The sequence below is a fragment of the Cryptomeria japonica genome, chromosome 10 (assembly GCF_030272615.1).
Source record: "Cryptomeria japonica chromosome 10, Sugi_1.0, whole genome shotgun sequence".
Taxonomy (NCBI): Eukaryota; Viridiplantae; Streptophyta; class Pinopsida; order Cupressales; family Cupressaceae; genus Cryptomeria; species Cryptomeria japonica.
Window position 1 is genome coordinate 323,856,903 of NC_081414.1, and position 16,961 is coordinate 323,873,863.

General features: G+C 40.7%; 2 protein-coding genes across 2 annotated transcripts in view; both read left to right on the forward strand.

Moving 5' to 3' along the window:
• The window catches only part of LOC131076112 (uncharacterized), a 102,049-nt gene that overhangs the window by 70,329 nt on the left and 14,759 nt on the right, over positions 1-16,961 (forward strand). The gene's annotated exons all lie outside the window — the stretch shown is intronic.
• LOC131076113 (uncharacterized) lies at positions 11,317-12,517 on the forward strand. Its single transcript, XM_058013163.2, has 2 exons — positions 11,317-12,059; positions 12,162-12,517. The coding sequence occupies exons 1-2, from the start codon at positions 11,891-11,893 to the stop codon at positions 12,305-12,307; spliced, it is 315 nt and encodes a 104-aa protein (XP_057869146.1). The 5' UTR covers positions 11,317-11,890; the 3' UTR covers positions 12,308-12,517.

The window sequence follows — 16,961 nt, forward strand, 5'->3', positions numbered from 1 at the left end:
CTTCCTCCCTGCTGGCCTCCACTCCGCGTACCTTCCTGCTGCGTACGCTCCTCCTCCTGCCGTGATCGCTCCCCTTCACTCCATTGCGCGCTTTTGTCTCCTTGCTGCGTGCTCTCTCTTCCACCCTGCGTACGCCCAACCTGCGTACAATGTGTCTCTTGTGCGTGGCCTCCGCCGCCTTATGTTTTTCTTTTGTTATTATTTTTAATGTTTTGGTTTTGTTTTTTTGATATTTTGCCTTGGTCTTTTATTCTTAAATGCTTCTGCCTTGATTTTTTTCTTATTCTTTTTCTCTCTCGGTCCTCCTCTCTCTTCATTTTTTCTTTGTGCTACTTTATTTCTGTTTGAAAATTGGCTATTTTATTTTTTTCAATCACCACCATTTTAATGGCCACCATATTAATGGCTATGGACTCCCTTTCTTTGTAGATCTTTAGTTTTGATCCATTTACTGTATCTTTGATGGGGCTATCATCCAGGTTGGACAATTTAATAGCTCCATTTTTTCCCACCTCCCTTACCTTGTATGGCCCTAGCCATCGAAGTCTAAATTTACCTGGTCGGAGTTCATTCCGACCATTGTACTTGAGTACCAGCTGTCCTGGCGAGAACTTCATCCGCCTTAGATGTTTATCATGCCAAGCTTTCTTTCTGTTCTGAGCCACTTCTATGGCCCATTGTGCTATTAGGCGGTGCTCATCTAATTTTTGTAATGTCATAAGTCGTTCCTTTAGGCTTTCCTCATCCCCCCATCTGTTCTCCACTGCTATCCGCAAGGTTGGTACAGTGTATTCTACTGGCATTACTGCCTCCTGTCCATACATAAGCTAAAAGGGGGTCTGTGTAGTTGTCGCTTTGTACGTTGTCCGGTAGGCCCACAATACTGCTGGTAATCGCTCTTCCCAATCTCCTTGCTCTACTCCACACGTCTTGTAGAGAATAGAATTAGTACTTTGTTGGTGGACTCCGCTTGGCCATTCGCCCTGGGATAGTATGGACTAGACAATGTGTGGAAAATCTTGAATTCTGTTGTCATATTGCGTATCACTTGATTGACAAAGTGTACCCCCCTATCACTCGTGAGTTGCAGGGGTATCCCGAACCGGGTCACAATGTGTTCATAGAGGAACTTGGCGGTGCTCAAGGCTGTGTTGTCGGGTAAAGCTCTAGCTTCGGCCCACTTAGTGAGGTATTTTGTAGCCACCACAATGTAGTGGCATCTATGCACTTTGCTCGTCCTCATAGGTCCTACGAAATCCAGTCCCCATCTTTCGAACAATTCCTGTGGTTGGGACGGGAACAGGGGCATGAACTCTCGTTTGAGTGGCTTACCTGCCCTTTGGCACGTGTCGCAGCTGGTCACCCATTCCCTCGCATCCGCATAAAGTGTAGGCCACCAGAGCCCTGCTAACAAAATTTTCCGTTCCGTGGTATCTGGCCCCATATGTCCTCCGGCTAGTCCTTCGTGAGATTCTCTTAGGACTCCAGGAATTTCTTCCTCTAGGACACATCTTCGTAGGATACCGTCCGGACCTAGTTTATATAGGAGCCCTTGGATCAATTGGAACGTGGTACTTTTTAGTGCGAGCTTCCTTCTCTCGCTTGGGCTCATGTCACCTGGAAATGTTGCTGTAGAAAGATACTGCCCGAGTTTCTCGTACCAGGAAGGTAACACGACTATCTTGAATAATTGGCCATCGGGGAAATCTTCGCTCACTCCTCCTTCCCCTGGCTCCCCGGATTTTATTCTAGACAGGTGGTCAGCCATTACGTGACTTTTCCCTGGTCGCACCACGACATTGAAAGTAAATTCCTGAAGCAAGATCAACCATCGGCTTACCCATCCTTGAATAACCGGTTTGTTCACCAGGTACATGATTGCTTGGTGATCCACGAAAAATGTGAATGGTGTGGCTAAAAGATAATGGCGGAACTTTTGTACTGCATATACCATTCCCAAGGCTTCCCTTTCCGTGGTGCTATAATTTCTTTCTGCTTTTGACAGTAACCTACTAGCAAAATATATTGGGTGGTCTAAGCCTGAGGATCCGGGTTGCGTTAAGATGGCTCCAATTGCAAAGTTAGAAGCGTCCACATGTACATGAAATTTATTCTCCCAATTTGGGTATGCCAAAATATGTGCACTTACCAATTTGGTTTTGAGTTCTTGGAAGGCTTCGTTCTGCTCCTTGTCCCACACAAATGGTTCCCCTTTCCTTGTTAGGCGTTCAAGTGGAAGGGACACTTCTGCAAATCCTTTAATGAACCGTCGGTAGTACCCAACATGGCCAAGGAAGGATTTGATCCCCGTAACATCTGTTGGGCTATCCATGTCGAGAATAACTCTGATCTTATCTGGGTCTGTTTTTAACCCTGCCTTACAGACTATGTGGCCGAGTAATCTCCCCTGTGGCACTAGGAACCTACATTTCTTGGGATTGAGTGCCAGTCTTGCTCGTCGACACCGGTCCATGCATTCCCCCAGTATCCTCAAATGGTTTTCCTTATCACTATATACTGACCAGTCGTCCAGGAAGGCCTTGAAGTTCCCAGTGGCCATTTTGTCAAAGATGTGGAGTATGATCCTCTGGAAAGTGGCTGGGGCGTTGCATAGCCCAAATGGCATACGGTTGTACGCAAAAACTCCATCTTCCACAATAAATGTGGTTTTGAGTTTGTCCTCCTCCGCAATGCTGATCTGGTTATAGCCGGAAAAGCCGTCCACGAAGGAGTAAATCTCATGCCCTGCTACCTCTTCGAGGATGCTATCAGTAAACGGTATCGGAAACGGGTCCTTAATGGTTACAGCATTTAAGCTTCTGAAGTCCAAACAAATGCGGATCTTGTTTCCTTCCTTTTTCAGGGAAATAACAATGGGAGAAACCCATTCACTAGTTTGCACTTGGAAAATGATCTCGGCGTCTAGCATTTTTTCTATTTCTTCTTGTACCTTGGCCACATAGTTCTTATTCATGCGATAGGGGCGTTTCCGCACAGGTCTTGCCCCTTCCATCAAAGGTATTCGATGTACGCATAGATCCGGGGGTACTCCCTTCAGATCTTTATAAGTCCAGGCGAACACATCTTTATACTCCAAGAATATCTTAAATGCCGCCGCCTTTAGTACAGGGTTCCAATCATCTCCAACCATTATCACTCTTGGGTCCTTTTCATCTCCCAAGTTGGTGCTCTAAACCTTTGGTTCCTCGTATTGTACCACTTCTTTCTCAAATTGGTGTGCTGGTGTGTTGTCTACTTCTGCCCCTCCTTCCTCGTATTCCGCAAATTGTGGCGTGTAGGTGCCATCGTTTCCTAACTCGAGGATTTCCAATACATTGCACTCTAGTTGGAAGATCTCATAATCTTCCATTTGCCAGTGGAATAGTCCACTTAGAGAACTCGTTTCATCTTCTGAGCAATTACCGAGGCGGAGCACCCCTTCTCCATTGGGCTCTATCTCGCCTTTTTCCCTTACGGTATCCTCCTCCGAGTCAGAATCTGAGGCCATTTCTTGACTCACCTGCTGGTTTCGCAGGTCAATGACATATTTGTTTCCCTCACTTTCAATGGAAAGGGTATTTTTTTTCCAGTTGTGGTTTGCTTTGGCCGTGACAAGCCATCCTTTTCCCAAAAGTGCATCATATCCCTTCCACTCCAACGATATGACCATGAAATCTAAAAAGAAGTGTTGTGTCCTGATAGTTACCTTTTGGCCCATAAGCGTGCCCAATGGTTTGATGCCATGCTGATCAGCTCCTACGAGGTGGAAGGCTGGCGGCTAGAGTGTCGGCCTCCCCAAGGTTTTCCATGTCTCCTCAGGTAGCATGTTTACCGCAGACCCTCCATCTACGATGGTGTTAGTAAGCCTAAACCCGAGAATCTCCATTTCTACTACGGCTGGTGTCCTACCTACCCCTACTGTCATCAACATAGGATCATTAGTCTCCTTTGAGTGGTTCCTTCCTTCCATTTCCTCCTTGTGGTTCGGTGACTTCCCCTCCTTCCCGGTCTCCTCCACTTGGTTTATAGCTATCCGTAGTTGTGGTAGTGTTTGCAACAGATCCACTACGTGGACCGGCACCGTGCTTTGCAGTAGCTGTTTCATTATGGTTGTTTCGGAGTCGGTTCGTATGGTGTTGGTGGTTTTGTCGGGTGTTGGCTTTCTCCATTCCTCACTCATTTCCCTTTCTACTTCTCTCTGTGCCTCTTTTAGTCTTCCCTTCTCTGTGCTTGGGTCAGGGTATATTAGTTTCCTTGTATGAGATCGGGTAATGGCTAGTACTTCTGGGCACCGTGCATCTAGGTCTGGCCGTACTACCTCCAACATGTTCACACCTTTCTGTGTTGGACATTCCGTATCTTCGTGATTGCCCGGCCCACACCATTTGCAGAGTAGTCCTCCTTGCCCAGCACCACTCTGGCAGTCGCGTGCAAAATGGCCCCATTCGTTACATTGTCGACATTGTATCATTGGTCTTCCTTTTGCATCGTATTGGATGCGACCCCGTGGTGTATTATTATTGCTGTTGTTGTTACTCCCCCTCCGGCTGGTCCTATAGCCGCCTGGTGACGCATCTGAGTTTGTGTTCTTGGTGGGTGTAGTGGGTGGTGTTGCCTGTTCTTGAGTATAAAGTACCTAGGCACTCCTAGCCTTCAAGTTGTAGGGGCATTCCTTAATAGCATGCCCCAACACTTGGTAGATGTCACAAAAAGCTTTCTTTGGACAATTGATTTTTTTGTGTCCCACCAGTTTGCACTCTGTGCACCAGAGGTCTCTGCCCTCCCTACTTTCTTCCTTTTGCGTCCGCATTTCCCGCATCATCCGTCTCATATCCTTCCGGAGTGCTTGTATCGTACGTGACTCCTCCTCGCTCTCCTGATCACTACTATCTTTATCGCTTGTACGCTTCTTGCCCTTTGATGTCTTGTTCTCACTTTCAATATCCATGGCTCTATTGTATGCCTCCATGAAAGTGGATGGGGTTACTACCTTCATCTTTTTCCGTAGTGATGGTTGCAGACCCTCAATAAACCATCGCTTCTTTAACCCATCAACCGGGGTATTATCCATTTTGCCAATTAATTCTTTTAGTTTGCGGTAGTAGGACCGTACCGTCTCACTCTTGCCTTGTTTGGTGTTGTATATTTTTGTGACGATCTCGTCATCGTCCCGCAGTAGCCGAAACTCCTCCTCAAATGCCTTAGCAAGTCTTTTCCAAGTATCCTTTGAAGTGATGGGTAGGTCCGTGTACCAATCAATGGCAATACCACGGAGGGTGCCAGTTATCCTCATCATCCTCGCCATTGGCCTGCCATATGGTGACACAAGTTTTACAGTGGCGGGCGGGATCCTCCGATCCTAGTTCATTGAATCTGGGGAGTTTCTGTTTTTCGGAGTTATGTGCCATCTTCCTCGTACTCCCCGAGTTGTCCTGGGAATTGTTGAATGACTCGGTTGGCGCGGTTGTTTGTTCCCAATTATCACTGCTACCTAATGCCTCTGGGCTATTGTGACTCCTGTCCCACGCTTGTGTATGTTGTCGAGAACCTTCCGCTAGGCTCCCTCTTTCTTCCACTATCTTGTAGAGTTTCAGGCGCCTCTCGAGTTGTTCTTGGATCTGCAGGGATCTTCTTACTATGTCTTCTTGGTTCCCTTCTTGTTCCTCCGGGGCTTCTCGGTTTCGATCTTTGTTTAGTGTATTTGGCATTAATTTTTGGAATTGCGGCGGTTTCGTTGTTGTGTATAGTCCCTCTGTTCTTCTTCCCTTTGATTCCTTTCTTTATATTGTTGGAGCACTTGCTGCCTGCGTTGCTCCCTTCGTGTGTTCTCTCGTTCCTCTTCATGTTCCATGAGGACACGTGCCAACAACCTTGGAAGGCTACCCAGGAGATCATGTACTGCCTGGTTCACGTTGAGTTCCGCCCGTACCGTATCAGCCGAGACAGTGCTCAGTTCTGCTTCTTGCTGTACGTACCGGTCCACGGAAACGTCCCACGTGTGAATCAAGTCCTGTGTCAACTGATCCTCCCTGGTTACTTCCGTGTTATCTTCTATGTCACTGTCTGTCACCAGGATATTTTTGTCGAATGGACGGCCCATTATACTTCCATCCCGCCAGCGTTCCCTCCTCAGACCTTCAGGTTCGACTTAGGCAACGGCGCCAAAATGTTAGTAGCCTAAGTGGTTCAGGTGGTAGCATAGGGAACATCAATATACAATGTACAATAACAAAGCATAACAATTCATTAACATGGAACCGATAACGCACAACACAGTATACCCAAATAGATTTGTGTAACACAGGTGTATATCATATTCCTCTCCAAACCCATGTCCTCACAATGTGCTACAAGTTTACAATATAAAGAGATCGCGGTTGGTTAGGCCACCAACCGTCCGGCAACTAACTACACGCAGAAACAACTTAATACTATTATTTTCTATTAAAGCATTAAAAAGCCTTATTTACTAATTAACTGGCTTACAAGCCTATTTGTCACTAATTTTGGCTAAATTGTGATGTGCAGGGTACCTTGGAGGGAAGCTTGGACATTCTTATTGCCTTTGAAAGGTTGGAAAGCATTAAAGATGATGAATTTTGGGCAATAAGGGAAAAATCGCTCCTGACCCTCAAAGAGGGCCCACAGCGAGATTTTGATTTCCTTCATTTTGCAATGAAAAGAGACCAAGTTTTGATCATAAATGGAAAATAAATGACTTTCTCCACCTGCCTGAAGATCTTTTGACTTGAAATAATGAAGGACCTTGTTGAAAACAGAAAAATCGCTCCTGACCCTCAGAGAGGGCCCACGGCAAGAAATCTTATAGTGGTCATTGCTAGCCTTATTTGGTCGATTTGAGATGTCAAAAGCATGGTGAAGGATAGAATGAGCATAATGAAGTATCCAGACTTGATCAAAGATGACGAATTGAAGGAGTTTTGCCCAGGAAAGGAAAAATCGCCTTTGACCCTCAGAGAGGGCCCACAACGATTTTCTTTGTGTGCACATTTTTGGACCTTTCTTGGACATGAATTTTTATTCATAGTAAAGAACAAGACGATATCTCCCTTGGCAAAGTGATTTTTAGATGAAAAGTGAAACATTTTGGTCCCGGTAGCAAAAATCGCTCCTGACCCTCAGAGAGGGTCCACAGCGAGATTTTCAAATATGCATTATTCTTACAAGATCAAAGTGATTTTATGATTGGAAGGGATGAAGGAAAGCACGTTCTATCCGTTGAATATAATTTGGAGGATCAACACGAGGAAATCAACCCAAAATGAAAAAATCGCTCCTAACCCTCACTGAAGGCCCACAATGAAAAATCGCACCGGACCCTCAGAGAGGGCCCACAGCAAGAAACCTAAAATGGGAATTTTTCATCCAAGTTTGAGGAAGGCTAAGGCTAGGCATGGGTTTGAAACGATGTTTGAAAAGCCTTGAAGTGAAAAGAAATCGTTGAGAATCAAAATTTTGAAGGCAATTACAAAAATCGCTACGGACCCTCAGAGAGGGCCCATAGCGATTTTCTAGGTTTCTCTCCTTTGTTTGAAGAATTGAGATAAAGTCTTGCTTGGACAGGAGGGGAACGTGATATGTTATGCCTTGGAGGTGATTTGAAGATTAAAAGATAAAGGAATTTGCCTAAAACCAAAAAGTCGCTCCTGACCCTCACTGAAGGTCCACAGCGAGATTTTCAAAAAATGCATGTTTTCTTCAAAATGGTGTTAAGGCAAGGTTAGGATAAGGCGAAGAGACCTCCAACAACATGATGAATATTGTTTTGCCTTTGAAACTTGAGGATTTTGGTCAAAAAATGAAAAATCGCTTCTGACCCTCAGAGAGGGCCCATAGCGATATTGTTGAAAATCCTCATTTTACCTTGCAACAACAAAGCGAGTTTGGATGAGATGGATGAAGGAAGAACATTGCCAAGTGATGAATGAAGTTTCAATGAAAAATGATGGATGATCAAGCTCAAAATCAAAAAATCGCTCCTAACCCTCAGGGAGGGCCCAGAGCGAAAAACACCAAAAACACACCTTTTCTCCAAAATTTGATAGAGCTAAGTTTGCAAGTTAGTGAGGAAGCCTAGTTGAAATGTCTTGAAGAGATTTTGGAGGTTGAAAAATGCTAATTTTGAGCAAGAAATGAAAAATTGCTCCTGACCCTTGCCGAGGGTCCAGGGCTAAATTGCCTTTAAGGACATTATTTCGTCCAAAATTGTTGATGAATTAACTCTATAGTGCAAGGAAATGGATTTTTGGAGTGACATTGAAGGGACAACAATCAAGTTAAGGTGGATTTTAGCTAGAAATTGAAAAATGGCTCCTGACCCTCAGTGAGGGTCCAGGGCGAAGTTATTTGCAAACTTCATCAAGCCTTGTTTTAAAAATTGATATTCTCCAAATTGCATTAGATCGCCAAAATTGCTAAATTGGAGGCATTTGGAAAATTAAAATTAAATTCGCAATAAATTAAAACATTTTGGCATTTAATAAATTGATTTTAAGCCTTGAGAAAATCGAAATTTTGCTTTGGAGGCATTTAAAGTTAATTTTTTATTAAATTAAGATTACAAGTTGAGCGCACAAGGCATTATTTTACCTTTATTTGACAAAGTCGGCCTACTCTTTTGAGGTTTTATTTATTATTTCACCTTTTATTTGGCAAGTTGGCCTTGGAGAGAAGAGAGGTGAGCGCTCTATATATTGGAGGGGTTGGTTTCACATTTCAAATCATTCATTCATCCTTTTTCAAGTGCAAAGTTGAAATGCGAATTGGAGGAGCGAAATCTGGCTAGAGTGGAGCGAATTTCTACTAAGTGTTGAAGATTAAAGAGGATGGAATCTATTCTTTTGAAGCAAGAGGAGGCGCAATTCATCCAAGGGAGAATTTTGATTTAAATTTTGCCTAGCAAAATCCATTTTTCTTGCATCATTTCTTAGAGTTTAATACTCAAGAGGAGGTATGGCGAAATCATCTTGACACCATTGTTGAAGATTTGAATTTTGAACATTTGTTTTGAAAAATCTAAATTTGGCATGGTTAATTAGGAAATGATAACTCAAGATTTATCATGAAGTTTCCTAATTAAAATCTTAAATCTTCCTTTTAAGTCTAAATTTCTACACTTCAAGATATAATGCTCAAGGACTAATTTTGAAATGTTGTGTAGGTGTCAAGATGGCGACTCCAAAGCCCGGAGGATCTACAAGTCGGCAGGTTCTCATCAAAGAAAGATCCGGTCCAGGACAAAGATGATCTCCTCCTGCTCAGTATCATCAAAGAAGATCAAGCAAGGATAAGGACGGCCTTCTTCGGTCAAGCATCATCAGGAATGACTTCTCCAATCCAGCATTCCAAGGCGAGGTACATCAATCATCCTGCACATCAAAGACAGAATAAGTCAGAGCAAGGGTTCATTGAAGAAGCAGATAGTTTCAAAAGAGTTAATTAAAGATAGCTTCTCAGCATCATCAAATTGAATATCTACCAAGCTACAAGTGTCAGACGAGGTGGCATCCCAGTCATCACTCCTCCAGTCGGATTGGTCCACCTCAGCATGTCCAGATTCAATGTACCTAACTCATGGGAGGTGGCACAAACTTCTATGTACCTACCCCAGCCATCTATTGGTCGAATTTTCTGGAGAAGACATGTGTCCTAAAGATGTAATTTTATCATTGGTCAAGCATTAAATGCTATGTAATGGTTGTAACAAACCCTAATTAGGGTTTTCATTATTGAATCTTGGCCATTGATCTCAAATTGATCTTAGCCATCAAACCGTATTATGGGCACTATATAAGCCCCGACTCTTCATTTTGTAAAGGCAATTAGAAAATAGAAGGGAGCTAGTTAGAGAGGAGTAGTTAGAAGGTGAATAGTCAAGTTGATAGAGTAGCAATTAGAGTAGAATAGGAGGACAAGGCAAGAAATTGTTGCCATTGATTGTAAACAAACTCCATTTTCATTGAAGTAATGGTGAAGTGTGTCGTTTCTTGCAATATGCATGGTTTCTTGTTAAATCTTCAATTCTAGATGGTAGATGATTAGATCGAATGAAGGAAATTGTTGAATGCACCTGTGTGGAATCTGTCTAATCCAAACCACTAGCCTCTTGCTGATGGTAAGTGCGCCTTGCGTGGTCAACTAGAATGAAATGAGCTTAATCATAAGTCGTTACACGTCTATTGTTTCATGCATTTTCTTGAATGGTGATCATTGTCAGATGGTGTACGATTTAAACATATTGGAAGCATCCCTTAGAAGATTGCATTGAGTTGGTGTTGAATTGTTCAGCCTGATGGTGAGACCCAGTGCAGTAGGAATCCACCTAGTCATTCATCCATCTTCTCGCATTCTAGGTAGTAGAGTAGACTTCTTGAACCTTGTATCTTTTGCCATTTGTTTGTCTTCCAATTAGTTAGTAAAATCTTGTGTTCCAACAATATTCAAAGCAAATCAGACGTTCAGTCATCAAGTGTAAGTCCCCTTGTGATTCCAGCAAATCACATCATACCACAGAGAGCTTATCCACACGTAGAGATTCTACAACAAAGAACCTTGAAGTCATCCCGATTGATCCTTTTCGCGACATCTTCAGCATTTAGAGACTTTACTCGAGAGGATAAGATACTTCGGTATTTTATTCTGTGTTTGCATGTGCATAAAAAACACATCAACAGGGACGTCTGGCCGTCCCCAATGGGACGGATTGGGGACGTCCCAGCCGTCCTCGGGACGTACGAACGTCCCCTAGAGCTAGGGCAGGCGTCCCCCCGTTTCGGGGACATACCCTCAAAATACAGGGCAATTTGGGGACGGGGGGAAATGTCCCCTGGCCGTCCCCAAGTCCTCGAAACGTCCTCGGGATGGGGACGGGGGTTTTCAGGTTGGGGATGCGTCCCCGGGTAACTTTGATATATACCCTTCTATGTTTTTTACACCATGTGCAACACATTGCTTTGATCTAACCCTAAAGGACATTGGAAAAATTGAATGGGTTAAGGAGACATTTCAAAAGGTTCACAAGGTTACCAAATTTATTTATAATTACACGAGGATTTTGGCTATAATGCGCTCTTTCATAGGAGGCAAGGAGCTAGTTTGATTAGGGGTGACAAGATTTGCAACACATTTGCAACAAAAAACTATGTGAGCGAAAAAGTAATTTGAGGTGAATGTTTGTTTTAGCTAAGTGGATAGAGGTTGGCTTCACAAATCAAGCAAATGGCATAGTAGTGCTAGAGTAAATGTATTCTACTAGCTTTTGGGAATCGATTGAACAAACTATAGAATTTTTAGAGCCTCTAGTAAAAGTCTTGAGACTAGTGGATGGGGAAAAACCCCCCATGGGATATGTATATGAGGCCATGGATAGGGCCAAGGAAGTGATAAGGAGTAAGCTAGGAAATAGCAGGGAGAGGTATATGTCGTTGTGGGACATAATTGATAGGAGTTGGGATGGACTGATTTACACTCCTCTCCATGCTGCAGGATACTTGCTCAATCCTTTGTTATTCTACAAGACTTCATACATGGATATTGATGCTAAGATCAAACAAGGATTCTACAAATGCATGGTGCATGGACAAAATGTTTCCAAACTTGGATAAATTTAATGTAGCTATTTTAGAGTTGTAAGTGTACAAGCAGGCTAAGGGTTTTCTCTCTTCTAGGGCTACCATATAAAACAAAGATATCATCCAACCTGGTAGACTCAATAAACTTTTGACAATCTCTTTATTTTGCCAACATGCTTATTAAGTTTGTTAAGATTTTAAGATATTCTTAGTCTTACAATATCATCTCCATATAATGTGTTTTTCAGCTCAATCAATGGTGGGCTTCTTTTGGAGACGAATTACCTAATTTAAGGTGGATGGTGGTGCACATTTTGAGCCAACCATGTAGTTCATCATTTTGTGAGCGTATTTGGAGTGTTTTTGAACACATGCATTCCAAGAAACGCAACCGCCTAACACAAGAATGGATGAATGACTTGGTATTTGTTCACCACAACCTCCAGTTGAAGATAAAGAAAACTCAAGGTAAGAATTTTAATATATAGTTGCAGTAGTTGAAATTGTATTCACTATTCATTGTGTTTATCAATTGTAAGGCAAAACTAATTTGTACATGGGCAAAATCAGGAACTATTGAAGAAGACGAGCCGATTGACCTTGATGAGATAGATCCAGAGTCTGAGTTGATTGCTGTTGATGATGATACTCTGCTTGAGCTTGAAGATTTTGATCTCATGGGGGAAGCCGGCTTGGATTGTGAATGGATTGAATGAACTAAGAGAGGCTCTCACCCAAGAGCTTCATCATCAGAGCCTCCTACCCTCTAGCATGTCATTGTCTACAGTGGAATTTTGTAATTAGTTTGCAGGTTGACTTTGTACAAAGTCACAAACTATATTGTAATTGACATTTTGACATCTATCACCATCTAGATATTATTTATGTTGTTGTATGTTTTTGTGCAATGTAATCAATGATATGAATATAAACAACGAAAATCTATTTTCTACAATTCATGTGTTGAAGTGTCTATTTTATTTGCCTACAATATCTCTATGCTATGGAAATGCCCTTAAATATATAAAAAAAGTAGTTTTTGATTGTTTTTTTTTCAATTTTTTTTGTTTTTTTGTAAATCCAAATTTTTCAAAAAATCTTATACTTTTGTTTTGCCAATTAATTCCCAAAATGATTAATGCTTCTTTGGTTGATTCTATTAGGGTGATAGTGGACATCTTTGGCTAACAGTGAAATTTTACAGGTATAAGTGGGGTTATGTGTGTGTTGTTGTAGCTTCAGGTGCAATTGGTAAACGTGAAATCTTGTTGTGATGGTTTTGGCTGAAGATGAGACCATACGAATTATTGTTTGTAAACGTTAGTGGTTATGCCTGTAGGGTTTCAAGTTGCAGAAGCTTGTTGTGCATGTCGGGCTTAATCTAAGAAAACTTTTAAGGCATAAAGTTGTTAAGAATGTGGTTATGAAGCAAAGAGGAGCAAATCCATAAAACTTCCTTGTGTATCTATGAAGCTGTGAATGCACTTCAAACAGATGTGATGAATAAGGCATAGAGCTGTTGAGATGCCCTATAAAGTAAAAGCCATGGAATCATAAAAAATTAGTATATATCTATGATGTCATAAGCATGCTGCAAAAGGATGTAGAGGATAAAGCACAGAGCCATTAAGAGTGCTTGTGAAGAAAAAAGTCTCATGTTGCAAATATATTTATAGCTGCTAAGAATGTGCTTGTAAAGAAAAATGAGTGGTGTTGTGATAAAGCTAGAGAACAAGGCATAGAGCTGTTAAGATTCAAGAATTTATAAAGAAAGATGGCATGGAGCCATAAAAATGTTTGGTCTTATTTATATCCATGAAGCTTTAGGCAAGATGCAGAAAGATAGAGGGTGTGAAGCTAAGGGCCACTGATAGCATATCAGTCCTTATGTTTCTATAAAGCAATAGGCATATGATATGATAGATGGTCATAACTTGAAAATAGAAGCATCAATAATATTATCTATGTCGTGTATTTTGATTTGGAGTATGAGATTCTTGGGATGGAATGTGTAAATCATATATGGAAAGGCTGGAGATGCATGTGACTCACTGATTAGATAATGTGTAGCCGTTTAGAGTCTGAAGTTTAAAGCTCCCTATGTCTTCTGTGCTCTTGGTGATGTAAGGTGCATACCAATCTAATTTATCAGCCATTGTTTGTATGAGTATGAGCTGTTGTTCAAGTGTAATGCTAATGACCCAATTCTGACTTCTGCCTTGTATATCCATTTCTCCCATTTTCTAATCTTTACATGGATTTATTTACTTTATTTCCTAAACTAGATCCATGCTTCATTCTCTTCTTCTTTTTCTAAAATAATATATATGCACTATTCTTATCATATCCTTTAGAATAACCTTTATCTTTGTTCACATTATATCAAGTGAATCATTATAGTTGATGTTGTGAATGCTGAGAAGTGAAAGTAATGAAGAGGAAGAAAAGGGAATACAGGTAACTAAGGATAGATGGAAGTATTTTTCTGTGGCTGGTTTTGCTCAGGGTCTCAATCATAATTTTAAAATTTTACAGAGTTAGGTAGATCTCTGATTGACAAAGTTCCATTCTGAGTGCACCAGGATTATTTTATTGAGAACTTAGTAGCTGAGGTGTTTGATACCTGTTTCTGTACCATCGAGTCTTGGGTGCCTCTGTGGAGTTTATCTGGATGACAGAGTTCTGCTAACTACCACTTCGTTTACTGTAAATTGCACTACAATGAATCTTTTGATCTCTTGTCAAAGAATCATTACCCAACTTATTAGCAACAGCTACAAGGTCTCTGCATGTAGTTGGGCAACTATTGGTCTGAGATAGATTTCTTTGAGTTGAAATCTTCTTTCACGCATCTATATAGCTTTGACTTCTGATGCTCTGCAAAAAGGATTAGAAAATCTGTTTGATGGCAACACACACAAGAGCACAAGAAACAAACATTAGTGTTAGCAACAAAAGATTATCCTAAACAGGCATATCAAGAGAGATATTAAGCATGAAATAGAAAGCATATAAACATAGAATGAAATAGCTAATCAAGATGCTCATAGTTGCTCCTCCCTTGTTCCTCTCCTCTCCAAGTCCCAAATGAGTGTAGCTCTCAGCTTTTAGCACTAGCCATGGATGCCATATGGAGATTCAAGATGGTTGAATATGATAAGCAAATACTATGCAAGAGTAGATAGTGATGCTATGAAAAAGCTCTATGCTAATGCCAGTATAACAACAATACTCTAAATGTTTCCTTTTGCTTGAGGAGAAGGGTTCTATTTATAGAAGAAATGGGGAAATGAAGGGTTAAGATTGAATGGTTTAATCAAGGGCCAAGTTTGAAAGTTGGGGATCCATGTGCACAATTGGCACCAATAAAATGGTGACAAGTGTCAACATAGGATTGGGTTGAGAGAAGAGGTTGGAGGCATTAAAGGCTTGAGAAGACCTTATGGTTATCTAGAAGGTAAGGGTCAAGTCTAAATTAAGATTACCCATTGGATTAAGAGTTAATCCAAGGATAAACCTTTGTGCAAATGTTTAAGAGATAATCATGGTCAAAGCATTAATGGCCTGATGAGACCTTTGGGTTGGGTAGAGGTTGAGTCAAAACAAATGTTTTAACCATGTGGGAGGGTTGAATTAACCATTAATGGTTATTGGAGACTTTGGGGATTAAGTGGTTGAAGGTTGAAAGCTTTCAAAGGTTATCCAAGACTTTGAGGGTTAATTTGTTGAACACACAAAGCATTAATTGCTTTTCAAAGACTTTGGAGTCTTTGAGAAGTGACTCCAATTTGCTTAGGAATGTGACAATATTTAGGGGATGGATTAGGCTAATTAGGAAGGGTTTAGAAGAATCTAGAAGAGGTTTAGGCATACAAGTGGATTTTGTAGGAAAATGCAAGTGGGAGAAATTTTGGTATTTTCAATTAAAATAAAATCATTTATTTCAATTAAATGGTGTAATTTGAATTTGGATAAATATTTAAATAAATATTAATTTATTTAAATGAGAAAAAAAAGATAAAGCATTTAAAATGCTTGAAGACTTTGAGGGAAACCATTAAAGGCTTGAAGACTTTAAGGAAAACCATTAAAGTCTTAAGAAGACTATAGAAGGAAGCCATCAAGTTTGAAGACTTTAAAGCCATCAAGTTTGAATACTTTAAGGGAAACCATTAAAGGTTTCAAGTGGGTGAGGATAAATAGGATTTTAAATAAATAATTTATTTAAAATAGTTGTGCAACTTGCTTTTGTAGGAAAATATTAGTGGGTAGAGGATAAAGGTGATTTAAATAAATGTTAATTTATTTAAATGTGAGAGGTGGGATTTTGGGGGATTTAAATAAATATTAATTTATTTAAATGTGAGAGAAGATTTAATTAAATAAATATGATTTATTTATTTAATTAATGGTATGAATTTGGTTAAGTGAATTAAATCAAATAAATTGAATAATTTATTTAATTAATAGGAGAAGAGGGTTAAGATGAATTAATTAAATATTAATTTAATTAATTATTAATTGATGGTTAAATAATCAAATAAATACTAAGTATTCATTTAATTAAGTGGACAGATTTATGTGACTACATTTGCCCCTCTTTGAGACGGTGCAGTTTATCGCGTCGTTTCAAAGAAAGAAAAATAGGTGTGAAGAAATGCCCCATAAAATGTAAATTTAATGGGTGGTATGCCCCCTCGAGAGATGGGCCGAATGTTTTTTTTTTTTTTTTAAATCGGGCGATCTCTCGAAAAAGAATGAAAAGTGGAGGGGAGGTAGAATAAAAGAAATTAGAACTAATGATGAAAGAATGGGAGAAAATGGAGTGAATAGGAAGAAACAACAAGCCAGCGAGTACCCTGAGGTCATGCAAGAGATACATAGCAGATGTAGTGTGGGGTTTGGATTGATGCTATACAATTGATCAAAATTGTTTGGACAATCTGGTGCAATCGGTTGAATTGCCCCGGTCAAGTCAAAACGTGACAGTTGATGTCAGTTGGTTGCTTGGACATGATAAAGTCTGAGTAAGTGAATCAAAGTGACCTGATGGTGACTTAGACAATTGATGTAATTGCCCGATGAAGTCAAGGTATATGAAGCAAAATACTCGTTGAGACGTAGACAATTGATGTAATTGTCCGTTGGATTGTGTTTGATTGGTTGATCGATTGATAGTGTGTGCGTGTGATGGATGATTGTGGTGAATCATAGCAGCCCCGTTGAGACTAGGTCATTATGATAAATGCCTGATGTAGTCTAGGATTACCATGATCGATTACCTGTTGAGACCCGAAGATACTTGATCAGAGTATCTGTTGATAGTCTAGGTGTGTGGGAGTCGATGTATCTGTGCAAATAGAGGAACTT